This window comes from Pochonia chlamydosporia, chromosome 2 (genome assembly GCF_001653235.2).
Source record: "Pochonia chlamydosporia 170 chromosome 2, whole genome shotgun sequence".
Taxonomy (NCBI): Eukaryota; Fungi; Ascomycota; class Sordariomycetes; order Hypocreales; family Clavicipitaceae; genus Pochonia; species Pochonia chlamydosporia.
The window spans coordinates 1,404,599-1,419,867 of NC_035791.1; the positions used below are offsets into that span (position 1 = coordinate 1,404,599).

General features: G+C 49.3%; 5 protein-coding genes across 5 annotated transcripts; 3 read left to right on the top strand and 2 right to left on the bottom strand.

The window, feature by feature from the left end:
• Positions 1-1,935: 1,935 nt before the first annotated feature.
• Positions 1,936-3,095, top strand: VFPPC_02566 (hypothetical protein; the record flags this gene model as incomplete). The annotated part of the gene is made up of 3 exons (XM_018282193.1): positions 1,936-2,018; positions 2,073-2,132; positions 2,201-3,095. The coding sequence occupies 3 exons, from the start codon at positions 1,936-1,938 to the stop codon at positions 3,093-3,095; spliced, it is 1,038 nt and encodes a 345-aa protein (XP_018146564.1).
• Positions 3,096-4,273: 1,178 nt separating this feature from the next.
• Positions 4,274-6,697, top strand: VFPPC_02567 (fungal transcriptional regulatory protein; the record flags this gene model as incomplete). The annotated part of the gene is made up of 4 exons (XM_018282194.1): positions 4,274-4,691; positions 4,787-5,829; positions 5,889-6,483; positions 6,540-6,697. The coding sequence occupies 4 exons, from the start codon at positions 4,274-4,276 to the stop codon at positions 6,695-6,697; spliced, it is 2,214 nt and encodes a 737-aa protein (XP_018146565.1).
• A 2,186-nt stretch (positions 6,698-8,883) lies between these two features.
• On the bottom strand, positions 8,884-9,219 carry VFPPC_15524 (hypothetical protein; the record flags this gene model as incomplete). The annotated part of the gene is made up of 2 exons (XM_018293277.1): positions 8,884-9,081; positions 9,142-9,219. The coding sequence occupies 2 exons, from the start codon at positions 9,217-9,219 to the stop codon at positions 8,884-8,886; spliced, it is 276 nt and encodes a 91-aa protein (XP_018146566.1).
• A 403-nt stretch (positions 9,220-9,622) lies between these two features.
• On the top strand, positions 9,623-13,780 carry VFPPC_02568 (nucleolar 27S pre-rRNA processing protein; the record flags this gene model as incomplete). Its single annotated transcript, XM_022428282.1, has 3 exons — positions 9,623-9,625; positions 9,674-12,992; positions 13,044-13,780. 3 exons carry the CDS (start codon positions 9,623-9,625, stop codon positions 13,778-13,780), a joined length of 4,059 nt encoding a protein of 1,352 aa, XP_022284555.1.
• A 131-nt stretch (positions 13,781-13,911) lies between these two features.
• Positions 13,912-14,943, bottom strand: VFPPC_02569 (3-ketodihydrosphingosine reductase, Tsc10; the record flags this gene model as incomplete). Its single annotated transcript, XM_018282196.2, has 3 exons — positions 13,912-14,697; positions 14,746-14,877; positions 14,938-14,943. The coding sequence occupies 3 exons, from the start codon at positions 14,941-14,943 to the stop codon at positions 13,912-13,914; spliced, it is 924 nt and encodes a 307-aa protein (XP_018146568.2).
• Between the last annotated feature and the right edge of the window lie 326 nt (positions 14,944-15,269).

The window sequence follows — 15,269 nt, forward strand, 5'->3', positions numbered from 1 at the left end:
TCTGGGAATGTACTCTGTACCGTCAGGTTATGTCCACCCCGAATTAGCAACTGTCGAGAAGTAGTGGGCTGGGCTTCTTCTTTAGGCCCCATACGCGCCGTTTCTTCATTAGGGTGGGCGTTGAATTCGCCTACTGCCGCTGGCCCCTTGCTCTCTGGGATACTTTTGATTCCTTGAGAAAATCTGGGTGCTTGCTGTAGCTGTGTCTCAGTGAAGGGCCGATCCCTAGGCCCAAGGGTTGTCAAAGGACCAACGTCATTTGAAGCACAGCATCACAACTCCACCGCCAATTTGGCAGCTTTCCCAGTAGCCTTATTGCCAAAGATCCAAAGGGTCCTCCTGGCCGGGACTTGCCCCTCGTCGATAGTTCTGGCCGAAAGTAATTCCAAAGTGGGCAATAGTAGTATTCCTGCGTATCCTTTGATTTTCGTCTCTTCAGTCGACTCGTAGTTCCTGGTGCTCAACTGTTCTGGTTGTGTGTGTTCCAATGAGATTGGGACATTTAAACGGCGAAATGTCTCCCTGGGCATCTTGCCTCAAGTAGAATCGACAAGTGTGTGCATTCCAAGCATGCTTGATGCTAGACACGGACAAGGAACAGGGGAGGAAGAGCCCAGCCTGTTCATGTTTTGCGTCGTTTCCCAACTTTGGCCACTCAGGCTCCTGCGGATGATCCTTCGGGGCGAAATCTTGAAATCCCGACAAGAGCAAGATCTGACCGACATGTGGTCTAACTTTGCAACGCCTGCAGGGCAAAGTCATGAACATGAACACAGTATTCTGGTCCATTTGTACATGGTTTCGGAGCACGGCGGTACATGATGCAGATGAACGGAGTATGGAGTACGGGGGACTCAAGATTGCATTCACATTGCGCTCGCTTTTGGTCTGCTCCTTCCATGTGGACAAGGGTTCCTTCCTAGTTTGTGACTTGATGAAGAGCATGACCACTCGCCGCGCAAAGTTGCCAGACCCTGCCCCTGGAAAGCCAAAGTAAAGACTGGTGAAGTAATACCCCGTAAGTACTCGGTAATAGTTGGTCTGGCAAATTAATGTCTGGCACTTGAGCCCTTGCAGATCAGATTCGACAAGGACCAAGCGGACGAGACTGGACTTGCACTTGCTCTGCCTAAGCAATCACTTTAGCTCTCCCCGCTGTTTTTTGCCTTCGGTGCGTGCGCACGCCCATCAGGTCGCGTGGTATACTTAAGTCAGTATGTCTGGCAGACTGGTCTGGTCTCACGATCGTCCATATAACAACTACATTCCGGGACCAACCTCTCGGCTCGCTCCTTCCCTTTTTCTTCCTCCCTTCCAACACGATCTAGACCCCAAATCTTGCATCTCCAACCAACCTCTTCCCATATCACCGACCCCCTCCTCCTTTGTCCAGACAGGTCGTGCACCCTTTTTGCTTCTTGAAAGAAAAATAAAAAAAAAACACCATCCCCAGACCCAGATTTGACCCCAAGGACGGCACTATAATTTAGTGCCTATACTCACACACTCTCTCTTGTACCAAGCGACGTCAGCCAGTCGACTTGGTCATTGCGGGTGTGGACTTTGGTCACCTGCCCTCCAGATCACACCGCTTCGGATTGCCAACCGCCCCAGGAAAGAGACCTTCCAGGACTGTCGTCATTTTTATGCGTTCCCCAGGCCAATTGGATCTTGCATTTCGTTGAGACTTTTTTCCTCTGCCGGATTTTCCACGGATTTGTTGTTTTGCATTTGTCCTATCAGCTTTGTGGTAAGGACTACGTCGTCCTTGAGTTGTATCAGCCGCATGGGAGCCTCTCTCGCACACTCAATCGGTCGCGTTGCCCTTTGGTCATCTGATTTCTGGCCTTTGCACCTTTATTGTCTTTTTGCGCACACTGGAGTCGAGTAATTGACGTTTTCGTTTCTCAAGCGAAAGGGAAAACTATTCGCAGTATGATTCCTGGAGAAATACCACAAGCTGCTTTGGCGTATAAGAGCGCTGTCATTTCTAGAGACCCTTGGAATACAGGCCACAGGTGCGTGAGCCAAGACAACTCGCCGCTAACGCGGTATTCTAACATGGCATATAGTGCATTACTTGATTCATATACCAATGATGGCTTTGGAAATGCAATCTATTCCTCTCCAAGGTAAGGAAGCAACTGCTACCATTCATGGTTTTATACAGGGCACTCCAAAATAACACAATGTTCCACAGCACCATGAACTACTCTGGCAACTCTTATAGTCAGAGCAGAGCCATTCCGAGAAGCGCCAACTGCTACTCGCGGGCTGATGCTTTGTCCTCTGCTTCGTCAACCTATGGGCTACGAGCTCCTGTCGCAGCACCCTCAACCACCGGACATGCCTTCAGTGCTTATAAGAGCCCAAGCAAGACGTCAAATTGGGACAGTCAAGAGCGATATTCTCCCACGGGCTCTCTCGAGGAGATTGTTGCGTCACCCAACTTGTCTGACTACTCTGTGGAAAACGGTATAGGATTGAGCAGCCCGCAGCAGAAGTCTCGCCAGAGTGGCAAACGAGGATCCCAGCGCCGACCATCCAACCGAGACGAGTTTGACGGTCCTCACCAGTTCTTACAGCGTCCGCCACAGGAGATTATTGACATGCAGGAAAGGGAACTGCCACACCTCCCGACCAACCTGCATGTTCAAGAGCAGGACACTGTGTTGAACCAGGTCAACGACCGGCTGTCACAGTGCGCGTTTGACTTTGTCGCCAAGTACCAGTTCCCTATCCCCCTCACACAAGACATGCGGCCCGTGGAACGCCCACAGGACCGTGAATGGACGGAGTGGGTGTACCTGCTCAAGAGGCTCGCGACCAAGCGACGCATCCCGGCGAGAGTGTTATACAATGGACAGATTAAGCAATTCGTCACCATTTTAGAAAACTCTCTCGAGATGCGCCATGCGGCCAAACACCAAAGTCGCCCTTTGAAAGACGACCGAAATATTCTGCAGCTCATCTCTGCAGGCATTCAAGTCGCCAAGATTTTAAAGGATGCATCGGCCATGGATTACTTGGACCGATTATACGTTGAAACAGAAGCACGGATTCAGGAACGCGCCAAGCCGCGATTCCGATCCTAAGTCTGCTGCACTTTACAAGCCAGCACCATTTATACGTTTATATCCCAGGGAAGCTCCTCATGTAGGAACAACCACCACGCTGAAGCTACGGATGCTTCAAACCAGATTGAAAGGATTAATAAGGGAGGGACGCACCGCGACCGCCTTATTGATGCAGCTGGATAGGAAATTGCCACGCTTTATGATGATGCCGTTATTTGTATGTGAATTTTGAGTTCCTAAAACACCGCTGGTCCGCCCGTTGCAGCCGACGAAAGACAAGCGGTCCGTTTTCTGGTGTTTATTTGCTACCACAGCAGTTATATCAGGTTTTAAGTTAGTTTTGTGTTAGTTGCGCAAGCATTTGTAAACGGACTCTGTTGTTCCGAGACTTGCGCACTTTATTTTGAATTTTGAATTGGATAGAGTGTGTTGCGTAAGCAAGATGTTCATGGAGATGCCATGTAACCAGGACGTTTGTATAGAGTTTAAATATAGGTGCAAGCCACGTATGTGTTTCTTATTCTCGATACCTGATTGTCATCTTGCTGCATTTATGCCTATATGCGCGAGTATGCGTCTTAGACTTGTGGATAAAAGATTTAAGATGCAGGGTAGTCGACATTTCAACATCGCGGACGTAACCCAATGACATACAGCAAAGCCAAACGCCTCATCAACACATTTCAGCCCAGCCGGCTTCCCCAACTTTGCTTGCCAACATGCTCAGCCCACCAGGCACTTCGGCCACCAAACCGTACATCGGTCAGAGAGCTACAATTCCCCATCTGCCAACGGTTGCATGTGGCCCAGTACTGGCCTGTGGATGGTCAACCGCCCACTCACATTCGCCTCATCCTAGTCGTTCGGTATTCCAATCTGGCTTAGCGCTTTTTGGAAACCGTAGAGGCAACGGCATGTAATCCCATCTTTAAAGCCCCTGCTTCCCTGTACTTTGATCTGTACGCTCTAAACTGTCGCGTGCGAGTGGTTTCTGACGATATTTTCGATTAAAGATTCATTTCCATGTTTTATTTATGAGAGGCATTGATGCGGATGGCATGAGACGCACTTATACTACTCTGCTCTGCCTTGGATCCCGCAGAATCGACATTAGAAACTCGAGGTTGGGTTGATCAAGAGAAGAATACATTTGGAACCGAGAGACGCATCGCTCTGGGGAGTAGGAAACCGTCACCATGGCTTCCGTCACATCCCATACATCCCCTCACATGTCTCCGTACGATTTCGAGAACACAGACGACGAATCATGGCAGTATATAAACTACTCAAGCGGCGCATCCGCAGCCGGATCAGTGGGCTTCTTACCCAGTCCTGCCAGTGGTAGTTTGAACGGATATGCGATTGTCGGGCATACACATCCGCACTTAACGCCGCCGCAGGCTTCAGTTTCGCCGTTGAGTTTGGTGGATATGGATCAGACGATGTTCTTGCCGGCGGGGACATCTTATCCTACGCAAGATGGGTTTGGGACGTCTGATGGTTCGGCTGGTTTTGCGCAGGGGAGCAGTGTCAGTGGAAGTGTAAATGGGAGCTTCTTGACGCCGCAGGAGTATCTGTTTGCGGATGGGGGGCTAACACAACAAGAAATGAATGGTGAGTTTTACCACGGCAAGACACTACGATGTTGATGTAGCGGATACTTCGTGAGAGTCAAGATATGCGAACTTAAGACGCTAATCATTTGGCAGACATAGCTCCGTACGTGAGCAATTTCTTCACAAACGAGCAAGCTCCGTCAACCGACTTTTCAACGCCAATATTCTCAGCAGATCCAACAGCATGGGATAGTAGCCCCGGCGCTGCAAATACCCAAATTCTTCCCAGCGACGACTTCAATCCCTCAAATGACACCTCCACCACCAACAGCATATCGTCTTCGCCGCCAACCTCCAGCCCCAAGTCCCCTCCCATCAAATCCGAGTCTTCCAAATCGCCCCTCGCAATCCGCAAAGTCAAAGACGGCAAGATTGAAAAGAAGACCAAAAAGACCATAATTACAGACTCGCAATCCGGCAAATTCGTCATCATGACACCCACCTCCATCACCGCACACGCCGGCCGACCCAACCCCTTCGAATGCTTCGAAGCGATGCGTGCCACGCAACGCGGCCGGAAGGGACCCTTAGCGGATGAGACCAAAGAGAATGCCCTGCAAGTCCGTCGTCTAGGCGCCTGTTTCTGCTGCCACAGCCGCAAGGTTAAATGTGACAAGGAAAGGCCGTGCAAGCACTGCAAGCGACTGATGCTGCATGTTCCACAGGTAGTGTGCTGGCAGTTTCAGGATTTTATCCCCGTACTGTTTCCGGACTTTATTCGAGCGCACTTTAAAAAAGAGGAGATGATTAGATTTCTGAGAGACAACGTGGATGGCTTTAGGGTCGGCGGCATGGAACAGCCCTGTGAGGTTGAGTTGTTCTGTGGGTTGAGATTCTCGGCGGTGTTGAACGTCAAGGCCAAGTTCTTTACGGCAAAAACGTGTGATGTGCTTCAGCATTGGCACACGAATCCTCAGGGTGGCAGTCAGAATCTCCAGGCGAATGGGTCGGCGCCAATTGGCCTGGAGTTTAACACGGCGAGCCAGAGAGATGATTTGCGCAAGAAGGTGAAGAGTTATGTGGCTGATGTTATTAACGAACCATTTTATGCGGAGCAAGTTACGGATTCGGTGAAGTCGACGCAGTTACCGGTCAAGATATTGCGGATTGTGCAGACATATGCGAAGCAATCAGATGTAAGTCTACAATCTACATCCCCAGCAGTAACAAAAGCAAGACTAACTCAGAAACCAAGTCGCCCATGGTCAAACGCGCTCTATCCATCTACGCAATGCACTACATCATGACCCGTCACCTCTGCATAACGCCCAAGTCCATCATCGCACTCCAACCATCCGGCCTCGTCCCCCAAAACACACCTTTCATCACCCCTCGCGTCCTCGCCCGCCAAATCAAGTCCCTCGTCGACGACCTCATCCTCCGCGAAATGCAACTCATCTTCGAACTCTTCTCCAAGTCCCTGAAACCGAAGCACCGTCGCGAATGGGCTCCCTGCACGGCATCCTTCCTCGTCCTCTGTCTCTTCATGGAAGCGGTGGAAACGACAGCAGAAAACTTCGTCATCTACCAAAATGAGATAAATAGACGGAATACATCGCCGCCCGAGTATAAACGTGGATTTGCGCTGGATATTTGCAAAGAGTTGGAGAATATGCCGTTTAAGCAGTTTGCGTATCAGTTTCACAATATTTATCAGACGCATGCTAAGGATGCAAATACCAAGAGCTTTAACCCGTTGTTTGATGATAGTTTTGAGGCGCAGGGGGAGTTGGATGGCCCGGCTGTGGAAATGGTTAGGAGTATGAGGGAGTTGTTTATGGGGGAAGACTGTAAGTTTGCGTTTATCTCTGACAGTGCGATGGGACATGGTGCTAATTTGGTTCAGGGCAAGATATGCAGTTCCTCGCGGATGATGAGATTATTTTAAATAGGGGCGAGAGCACGCATCCTATTGATAGCTCATTCCTTTATACGGGACGACTGGTGGCCAAGTTTTTGCTGTCTTTTACGAACGAGAATGCTATCTTTGGCGGCAAGATATAATGGCCCTTTTTGTGTAGGACTCACAGCCACTGCGAATGTGGTGATGGTGGCAACGGTGCCATGAGTGAGCTGTGGTATTTTGGCATACTAATGGGCGATTTACAACGAGCGAATGCTTTATCATGTTGGACTTGGAATATGATGTTACGATAGCGGACTTTTGCATTATATAGAAACATAGCAACAACATGTTTGCCCGATTTTAGTCCTGAAGTCACACTGCGTCTATGCCTTCAGGGTGGAGCGGACTGGTTGTCTAGACCTTGGATTGTTCTCCCACTTACGAACGAATATGAAAAGTTACACGCATGCGCATTGAAAGCAGCGAGGTGTAGGCAAGTTGTGGGTTCTTCACGATTTCTCATCCAACAATGTGCAACATCTCAGCGAGACCAAACCGAAGCAATGTCTCAGCCTACGTAACAAGCTCAGCCCAAATTCAAGGCATTAGAGCAAGGTAAGAAGTGCACTTGCGAGTCCTTTGTGTCACGGGGCTCAAAACTGCATCAATTGCTCAGCACAGCAGATTCGCGAGATTGCGAGTGTTGGAAGAATGTGAGAAAGGAAGCAAGTTGGAAAGCTGCGAAGCGAGAATTTCGCCTCAGATGTGGGTGGACACGCATCACGTGATGGATTGCACGCTTTTCTTGGGTGCGTTTTCGGGGTCACTTTCTCCTTTCTCTTTTTCTTCTTCAAACACACATACATTCGTGCACGATTAATCAACCGATTGTGATTCGTCAACTTGCAATCGGTCATATTTGCGTGCTAGAGTAACGGATTTTACTGCCCTTTATTTTACGGCGGGATGGTTATCCTCTCTCCGACTCGTGGTGCTTCCGACATTTTGATGCGATCTGATGGCTTGAACAGCCGGTATGTTGAGATGATTATAGCATAACTTTGCGCTTGTGCACGTAAGAAGTCAAGTGCGAGCATCGAGAAGTTGGGCTGTAAACCTTTTAACGGAGAAAGTACTTGAAAAGCAACTACGTCAAAGCAAGGCGTTGCAACTTCCACTTCACTAGTAAACTGGCTCTGCCATGGACTTGTTAAACACAAACCTTCTGCAAAGTTTGTCGACTTCTTTTTAAAACCCAAGAGTTGTCTGTCTCCCTATTGTCGTAACTTGGCCGACTCTGCTCCTCTTTCGTCTACATTCCTACAACCAGCTGCTGTGTATTGTATTTCTAGTAACATATACGTCCTATTCAAACACAAATGAAATGATAATCGCCCCGAAGTCTGACGGTGGACGATTTACTTCGAACTGCTACTGCGAGCGGACCGTTCATAATCATCGAATTGCTCGAAAAATCCGGCAAGAAATCACAAGCCAATAGATCTACACCAGACGTGGTATTCAATGTCGCCTGCCACGCATTCCCTAGAGCAAAACAGGCTAGAAATCATATTGCTGGCCGCTGGTGTTCTTGTTCTCGTTTTGCTCTTTGCCATGTTAATATTCGTTTGCGTCAGCCTCAAGCAGTCCAGTTCACCACTTGCAAGACATAAAGCTACAGCATGGGGAGGATCCTGGAACGATCGTTGGGATGCTGGCCCTTCAGTGCCATACCGAGACGAGAATTCTCATGACAATGTTCGTCGGCGAAGCGTTTCCATCGCTGAAGATATCAGGAAGAAGCTTACAAGTTTGAAGCAATTGATGACGCTAAATGCACCTGACCACGACATTACCTCAACAGAACAACACATTAGCTCATCACTATACAATGATGCGATAGTCAACGTAGGAGACACATTTCCGAGATCCCAACACATGCTAGACGATGAGGGACCAAGTTGGCACGATTTGTTGGACTCGCCAGCTTCCAGTACGGGCACTGGAAGGTATCGAGATGATGTGGCTGTAATAAAGCGGCCGGACAGGGCAATAGTCCATGATGATGATTGTGATTTGGAAGCGCAGGATTCCGAGGACTCTGAACACTGAGTGTCGTCGGGGTGGATTAATAGCGAGTGCGGGAGACTCGGGTCAAATTAGAACATTCCTGAGATGCTGTACAAAAAGAATTTGTGAATTAGGCTAGTTGCCTAACAATTGGCTCAGATTCATAAACAACCCATGCCGTAATCTATCTTGCTTGCTCCGAATTTTCCCAACCGTCGTCCGTCTGTTGTGTTTGTACATTGACGAAGTATCGCCATATTCCGTCGGGTTCCATCTATGCTTGCTGCTTCTTGAGGTCGCGTGCCGCCAACTTCAAGTTGAAATTGCACTCTTCGTACGCTCGTCCAGCACCGAAACCAGCGCCAATGAAGGCGGGCCAAGCTCGTCGCCTGAACAAGAGAACCGAAAAGACGACGCCGAAACCGAGACCGAGAGTAGACTTGACGAGGAGGTTGGAAAGGCAGCGATCCCACTACAATGCATTAGATCGAACAGTTTCGTATGGTCGCGTGCTCGTCGTGGCAGAAAATACCTTCTCATTGAGCAGAGCCTCGCTGACGGGGCGAGAAATGGCGCTCGAAGGAGCTGAGGCAGGGGCGGACTCGGGCATGGTGTCTAGTCTGAGGGATCGCGCATGAGCTTCCTGGAAGTTGATATACTAATGTTTGACTTGGGCGACCTACAATTTCGCGGAATTGATGCCAATGTACCGTGATTGGAGCTATGAGTAGCTTTGACGTTGGGATGCTCTGATGTCAATCGTCACGAAAACCAGTCGGCCAATGGCCCAGATACCCGAAGGCGGTGAGGCTAGTCGCAGGCATGTGGGCTGGGCTAGGCAGGCGGCAGAATTTTTGGAAATTTTGGGTTGTCAGTAAGAGCTGTGGAAGTTGTCGTGGGGCAGAGGACTTGGGTCTTTTTTTCTTGAACAGCACCGAATGTTTGCAGCATTCTGGTGATAATTGTTTGACGCTTTCGAAGGTGCATGGACTGGAAAGTCCCTATTTTCAGCCATGGTAAGCTCACAAAAACCAATTGGCGATTTGTTCCTGCTAACTTGGCAGGATAACGCGGACCTGATCAAGACCGTGAGAGGCTTGGACCAAAATGGTCCTGGGGAAAATGGCAAAAATCTCCAACAGCTTTGGAACTTCTTGGCTGCGGCCGTAGATACACAGTTTCACGCGGCGGAGGAGAGCAGTTTACGATGGCTATTGAAGTCCATGAACGGTACTTCAGAAGCCGCCGAGACGATACGACGATACCCTCTCACTTGGACCATTCTGGATTGTGTTTTTCAGAGGATACCGCTGTTTTCGCTGGCCAAGTCGCTTGCGGATAGAAAATTCATGGCGGTTCTGCAGCAAACGCTAAAGGATGCGTCAAAACCAATCGATTCCGCCGAGAAATCTACCTCGACCAAGCGCAAGCGATCTGTACATATCGACTACTCACTCGACGAGCTTCGAAGCAATAGAGGGTGCTTAGAAACCGCCCAAGTTCTTTTCATGGCATTGAAGTCACTCTATAAGCGACTGGAAGACACATCAGAGAGATTCTCGCGAGACAAGATCGGAGCTGAACATATCAAATCTCTCTTCGGGACTTCAGCAGCAGATGCTACAGCAGTTGTGGCCCCAGCCTTTAGAATATGCGAAAACCTCTTATCCAGCGAATTGGCAGACCAAATAAGTGGTTGTGAGGATTGGATTCAAACAATTTCGTCTATGTGGGATCTTCACATGCAAGGTACCGACGATGCCCTGCATGTTGCAATGCATTTATTCCGTCCAGCATCGGTCATTCTCGCCAATCTTGGGTCATTCACCTCTGTGAACCAAATCCAGGTACGTGACAATCTGAAACAGAAGTGGTCATCGGATATGCAAACATTTATGCACCGCAATTTCGCACTACCCGGACGAGCCGCCTTCATCAATCACCGAGCTGTTGAAGCTTTCAGCACCGCGCTGCAGATATGCGGAGGCATGATTCAACTTGCCGCGCCTGCACTGTACTTCCTTGTTGCGAGCGCATTTGAGGAATTTGCTGAGGGTGGACATCGGAAGGACAATGTTGAGTGGATCAAACAAACATTTCGAACCGTTGAAATGACGACTAGGGAACGGCAAGATCGCGACGCTCTTATGGGGAGTATCTTGGAGCAAGCTCTAAAGCGGTCCTCGCCGGTGGGAGTTGATGATTTGCGTCGTATTTGTCGAGACTATGCCTTAAAGGAGGACAGTACTGACTGGTCCCTGCTGTCAAAAATTGTGCGCTGCGAGACAGACATATTTCAAATCTCAGATGACGGTATCGCGCTGCGAAAAGAGGTCTGCGACAGAATTGTTAAGGAGGATACCGATGACCGCAACAGGCCCGCGATTGTGGAGGTGATTATCGCAATCAAAGATGGTTTCAAAACCAGGCGAGACTTGCCAGGCTTCTTGCGATTATGGTTCGAGCAACTGTCCAAGGTTGAGAGACACAACTTCCATGAAAGTTCAGCCTGGTTTACCGCCATCCAGCAAGAACCTCAAAATAAAGCGCTTTCCTCTATTCTGGAGACAGAAATGTCCCCTCATCGTCTGAATGAGGTGGTGGCATGGGCTAAGGAGCACGCTTCAAAGTCGAACCCCCAAGCAACTGCACTGTTCACATCTACAATTGCGCAAGCAATACGAAGCCAGGAGTATGTTGATGCCATTGGGCGACAGTTGTTCGACCTAATAGAAAGAATGAAAGCTTCCACTCCGTTGACAGCTCTAAGATGGCGGGTTGTCTCCATGACGGTGTCTAGCGTCGCGCCAGATGAACGACAAGAAATTTGGACCTCCATCAAGAAACGCCTAACAAAAGTTTTGGAAAAGTCGCCCATTTTATCTGCAGAAACATATGAGGCTTTCAAATGCTGCTACAAAATTTGGGACATCTTGTCACCTGATGGAGTCTGCGTTGAAGAGATTGCTGGATTGGTCGAAATATTGACGAAGAGGCTCGCTGCCGAAATAAGCTCCGCTCGAGTTCTGGAAGGAACCAAATTATCAACTGCTTTGGACTTGGGTGGCGATGCAGAATTCGACGAAGAGTACGGTTACCAGCAATATATTGCCTACATTTTGAATGGGTCCAGTCGGTTTACCAGACTTTACGTATTGAAGTCAGGCGAGCTGTCGCCTGCGCTCACTGATGCACTTGCATCACGCAAGTCGAGCGCGGATGGACTGGCAGCGATCTGGTTGGCCATATTGCGCAATGATACCAACATAAACGAACCGAAGCTTGCTCATGGCCTAGTTAACCGCGTGATCTCGGCCTTGGACGAGTCGGGGAAGGAGAAGTACTGGCCGGGAGAAAAGGGTCAAATGTGGATGAAGGCTCTCTCTGGTATTCCGTTGGATTCCTTCGATCGAACTCAGCGGGAGAAGCTGATGAGCATACTGGCCAAGCGGCAATCAGTGATGACAAAATCTGGGGATAGATCTTCTTTAGATGGTTGGAAACTGCTCATGAGTTTGACGACCAAAATCATGAAGCGCCCCACCTTCCATGAGGGTATGCAATTCTCAGACCTCGTTGAAGCATCATCGGCATTATCAGGAGTTTCTGTACCATCGGAGGAATACAACGAATCCACTGTGGAGATTGTTGAGAGATTCTCTCAAATGGCTAGTACGGTGCTCAAGCAAATGGCCGAACATACCGATGAACGAAGCATAAAATACTTCAGCGAGGCGGCTACGTTTCTTTCAAATTGTGAGAAGCAGGCAGCGAGTGGGAAGAGCGATTCGCTTGAGGTGCCGGCTCTCCACATGACTTTACTCAAATCCTTGGCTACTGAGCTTGCACAATCTGCGAATGCCAGGTCCCATAGCGACTTTGCATCGTTGGTGCAGCTGGCCCAAGGAGCGTTATTGAAGTGTGTGTCAAGGGTCATTGAGTTGTGTATCTCAGATAAGAAGGCTTTGGAAGATCATAATCATGATGTTGATCTGAGCATTATGGCTGCTACTGATGCGGCACCTGCTGCGGGTTTCTCTGATACAAGCAGCTTCAAGTCGTCCTCGATACGGAAGTTGGAGAAGCGAACTAAACAGGCTATGCAGACCGGCGACCTGCGAGCATGGAAGATTCAGATATTCCTTCGGGCGTATCTCTCTGATAAATTGGAGGTGTCGCGGCCAACCACTTTCGACGATCTAAAGAGCGTACCTCGGAGTTTGCGTGAGACATTGTTAAGGCAGCTTGTTAAGTCTGCGTCTGACAGTATGGATGGTGTTTCAAAATTCAGCTACTTGAGCGAGTTGCTGGATGAATTGAAAGGAGGTTGCGACACGGATGGCCAATTGCTTGCCATTGAGTATCTGGCAAACCAGATAATTGGTAAGTCCATGCTGCCGCTTTTTGAGAGTCTTAACACTAACAACAAAATAGAATCATCCGAATTCCAGCTTCAAACCGATCATGGCTTCAACATCAGCAATGTACACAGCAGCCTAACCTCGCTACTTCTTCAGCAACCATCCAACGCCAATATCATATGCAGCACCCTTCGGTCCCTACTAGAGAAGCGACCTCAGTCAATGAGCCAGTGGAACATTGATATCACTCTCAGCACCATATCGTATCTTGCATCCGATCGCAATGCCAGCAACAGCACCACCTCATACGCCTGGCTATGCAAATTAGTCGAAGTTATTATCAAGAAGCACCGCCTCCGCCTTGAAGGCCATTTCCACCTACTCCTCAGTACGATGCAGGCCTTGCTCCAAAATCTCATATTAACTCAGCAGCTTACTGCTGATGACCTCTCTCACGAGGCGAAAGCACAGCTATACGCCCGCCTTATCACATTGATTTGCGAGCCCACTGCAGGAGCAGTCTCCCGTTCGCAACTCCACAGTTCATTGGACTCAGCTACAGATGCGGCGAAGCGATCCGCCGGCCGACACATGTACCTCATTTTGGTGCAATACGTCAAGTTGCAGCTGGAAACGAGTGTGTCTACAGAGGTGCGAGATGCGCTTGAGCCGGCAATGAATTCTATTTTCGACATCACATCACCTGAGGGGAGGAAGATTCTCAACGACGCCATGGATAGTAGTGGCAGAGCGATATTGCGAGAAATGTTCAAGAGATATGTTAAATTTGGTAAATGGAGCGGAGTTTAACTTCGGATTAGAGTATATTAGGGTATCTCAATACAATAGCATAAGCGTCTTTTTGCAACACTACATGTTATTTATGGCCGTTCGTCCTCATTAGTCTGACTTGCCGTGTATTACAATAATTAATATCCATCTCAACTTGGCTTGCTATACGTGCTAGGATGGCCATGCTTCTTCCCATACGCCTTAATCTTCCCATGGATGTCAAATTGCACGAATATCCAGATAATTGAAACCAGCCATGACCCAATGGTATCAACAACCCAGTTGTTCCTGAACGAACCACCTATCATACCTAGTCTCATCAAATTCCCCAGCCAATTTACTGTAACAAAATAGTCTCCATTCTCCAAACCCTTGATCGATGCCGCAGCAACCTCATCGGGCGTCTGTTTCGGATCCGACTCCTCTATAATCTTGGTAATTTCCGGCTTGACCAGGTTCTCGCGCTCCAAGCCAGGCGATAGGATAGTGCCGGGGTAGACGACGTGAATCTTGACATTTTGAGGATACATCATGACTTCTTGCGAGAGGGTGTCCGCCAGACCCCTCAGCGCCCACTTAGATGGTGCGTACGACGCATAACCGGGGATGCTGTAGAGTGCCACCACAGAGGAAGTCATGATGAGGTGTTTCGGCTCGGCGGTGACGGGAGCAGACGGGGCGAGCCAATCTCTAAGAATCGCGTGGGACATTTCGGCATTTCCATAGAAGTTGACGTCCATTTGGTGTCGGAGCGAGTCCATCTCCATGTCTGTAAAGAGCTGGGGGACGGATGTCCCGGCAACGCACCAGACGATATCAGGGCTCTGGTTGTTGTTCCATTTTGTTGCGGCGGCGATGAGGGGTGGCGCGTAGGAGGGAGAGGATACGTCGGCGGGGATGTGGTGGAAGCGTTGGTTGGGGTTCTTCGCTGAGGCCTGTGACGGCGTTAGTTGGCGTTGAAGTGGATTGGAGATGGTGCGTACCTTGACGGCTACAAGAGCTTCTTCGAGCTTTGCGGCGCTTCGGGATACGATGATGATGTTGGCGCCCTTGGCGGCGAGCTGTTTGGCGACGGAGAGTCCCATGCCTTCAGAGGCGCCTGTGATGAGAACCGTCTGGGAAGGTTAGCTGGTTGGTTGGTGTGGAAACGTAGGCCGACTTGCCTTGCCCTCGACGGGCATCTTGTTTCCGGAGAAGAGCCCCATCGCGAGAGCGGACGCAACGAGAATTGCGAGAGTAGTTGGTATCAGTATCCAAGGGGTGCTGAGAGTTGCGATGTGGTCCATGAAGTGATAGGAGAAGTGCGGTTNGGTTCAGCTTTGCAATAGCTCTCTATTTAGTGCAGGATTACGTGCTGATACAATTCGAGATGCCTTGGCGTTCTTAATGACAGTGCGTCCTGGACGAAGTGTTGCTCAAGCGTCTAGAATGGAGGTTGGTTCCAATTGGATTTGAAGCTGACGATGCGATGGGCTGTTTTGGTGGTTGTCAGCTTATCGACAAAGAG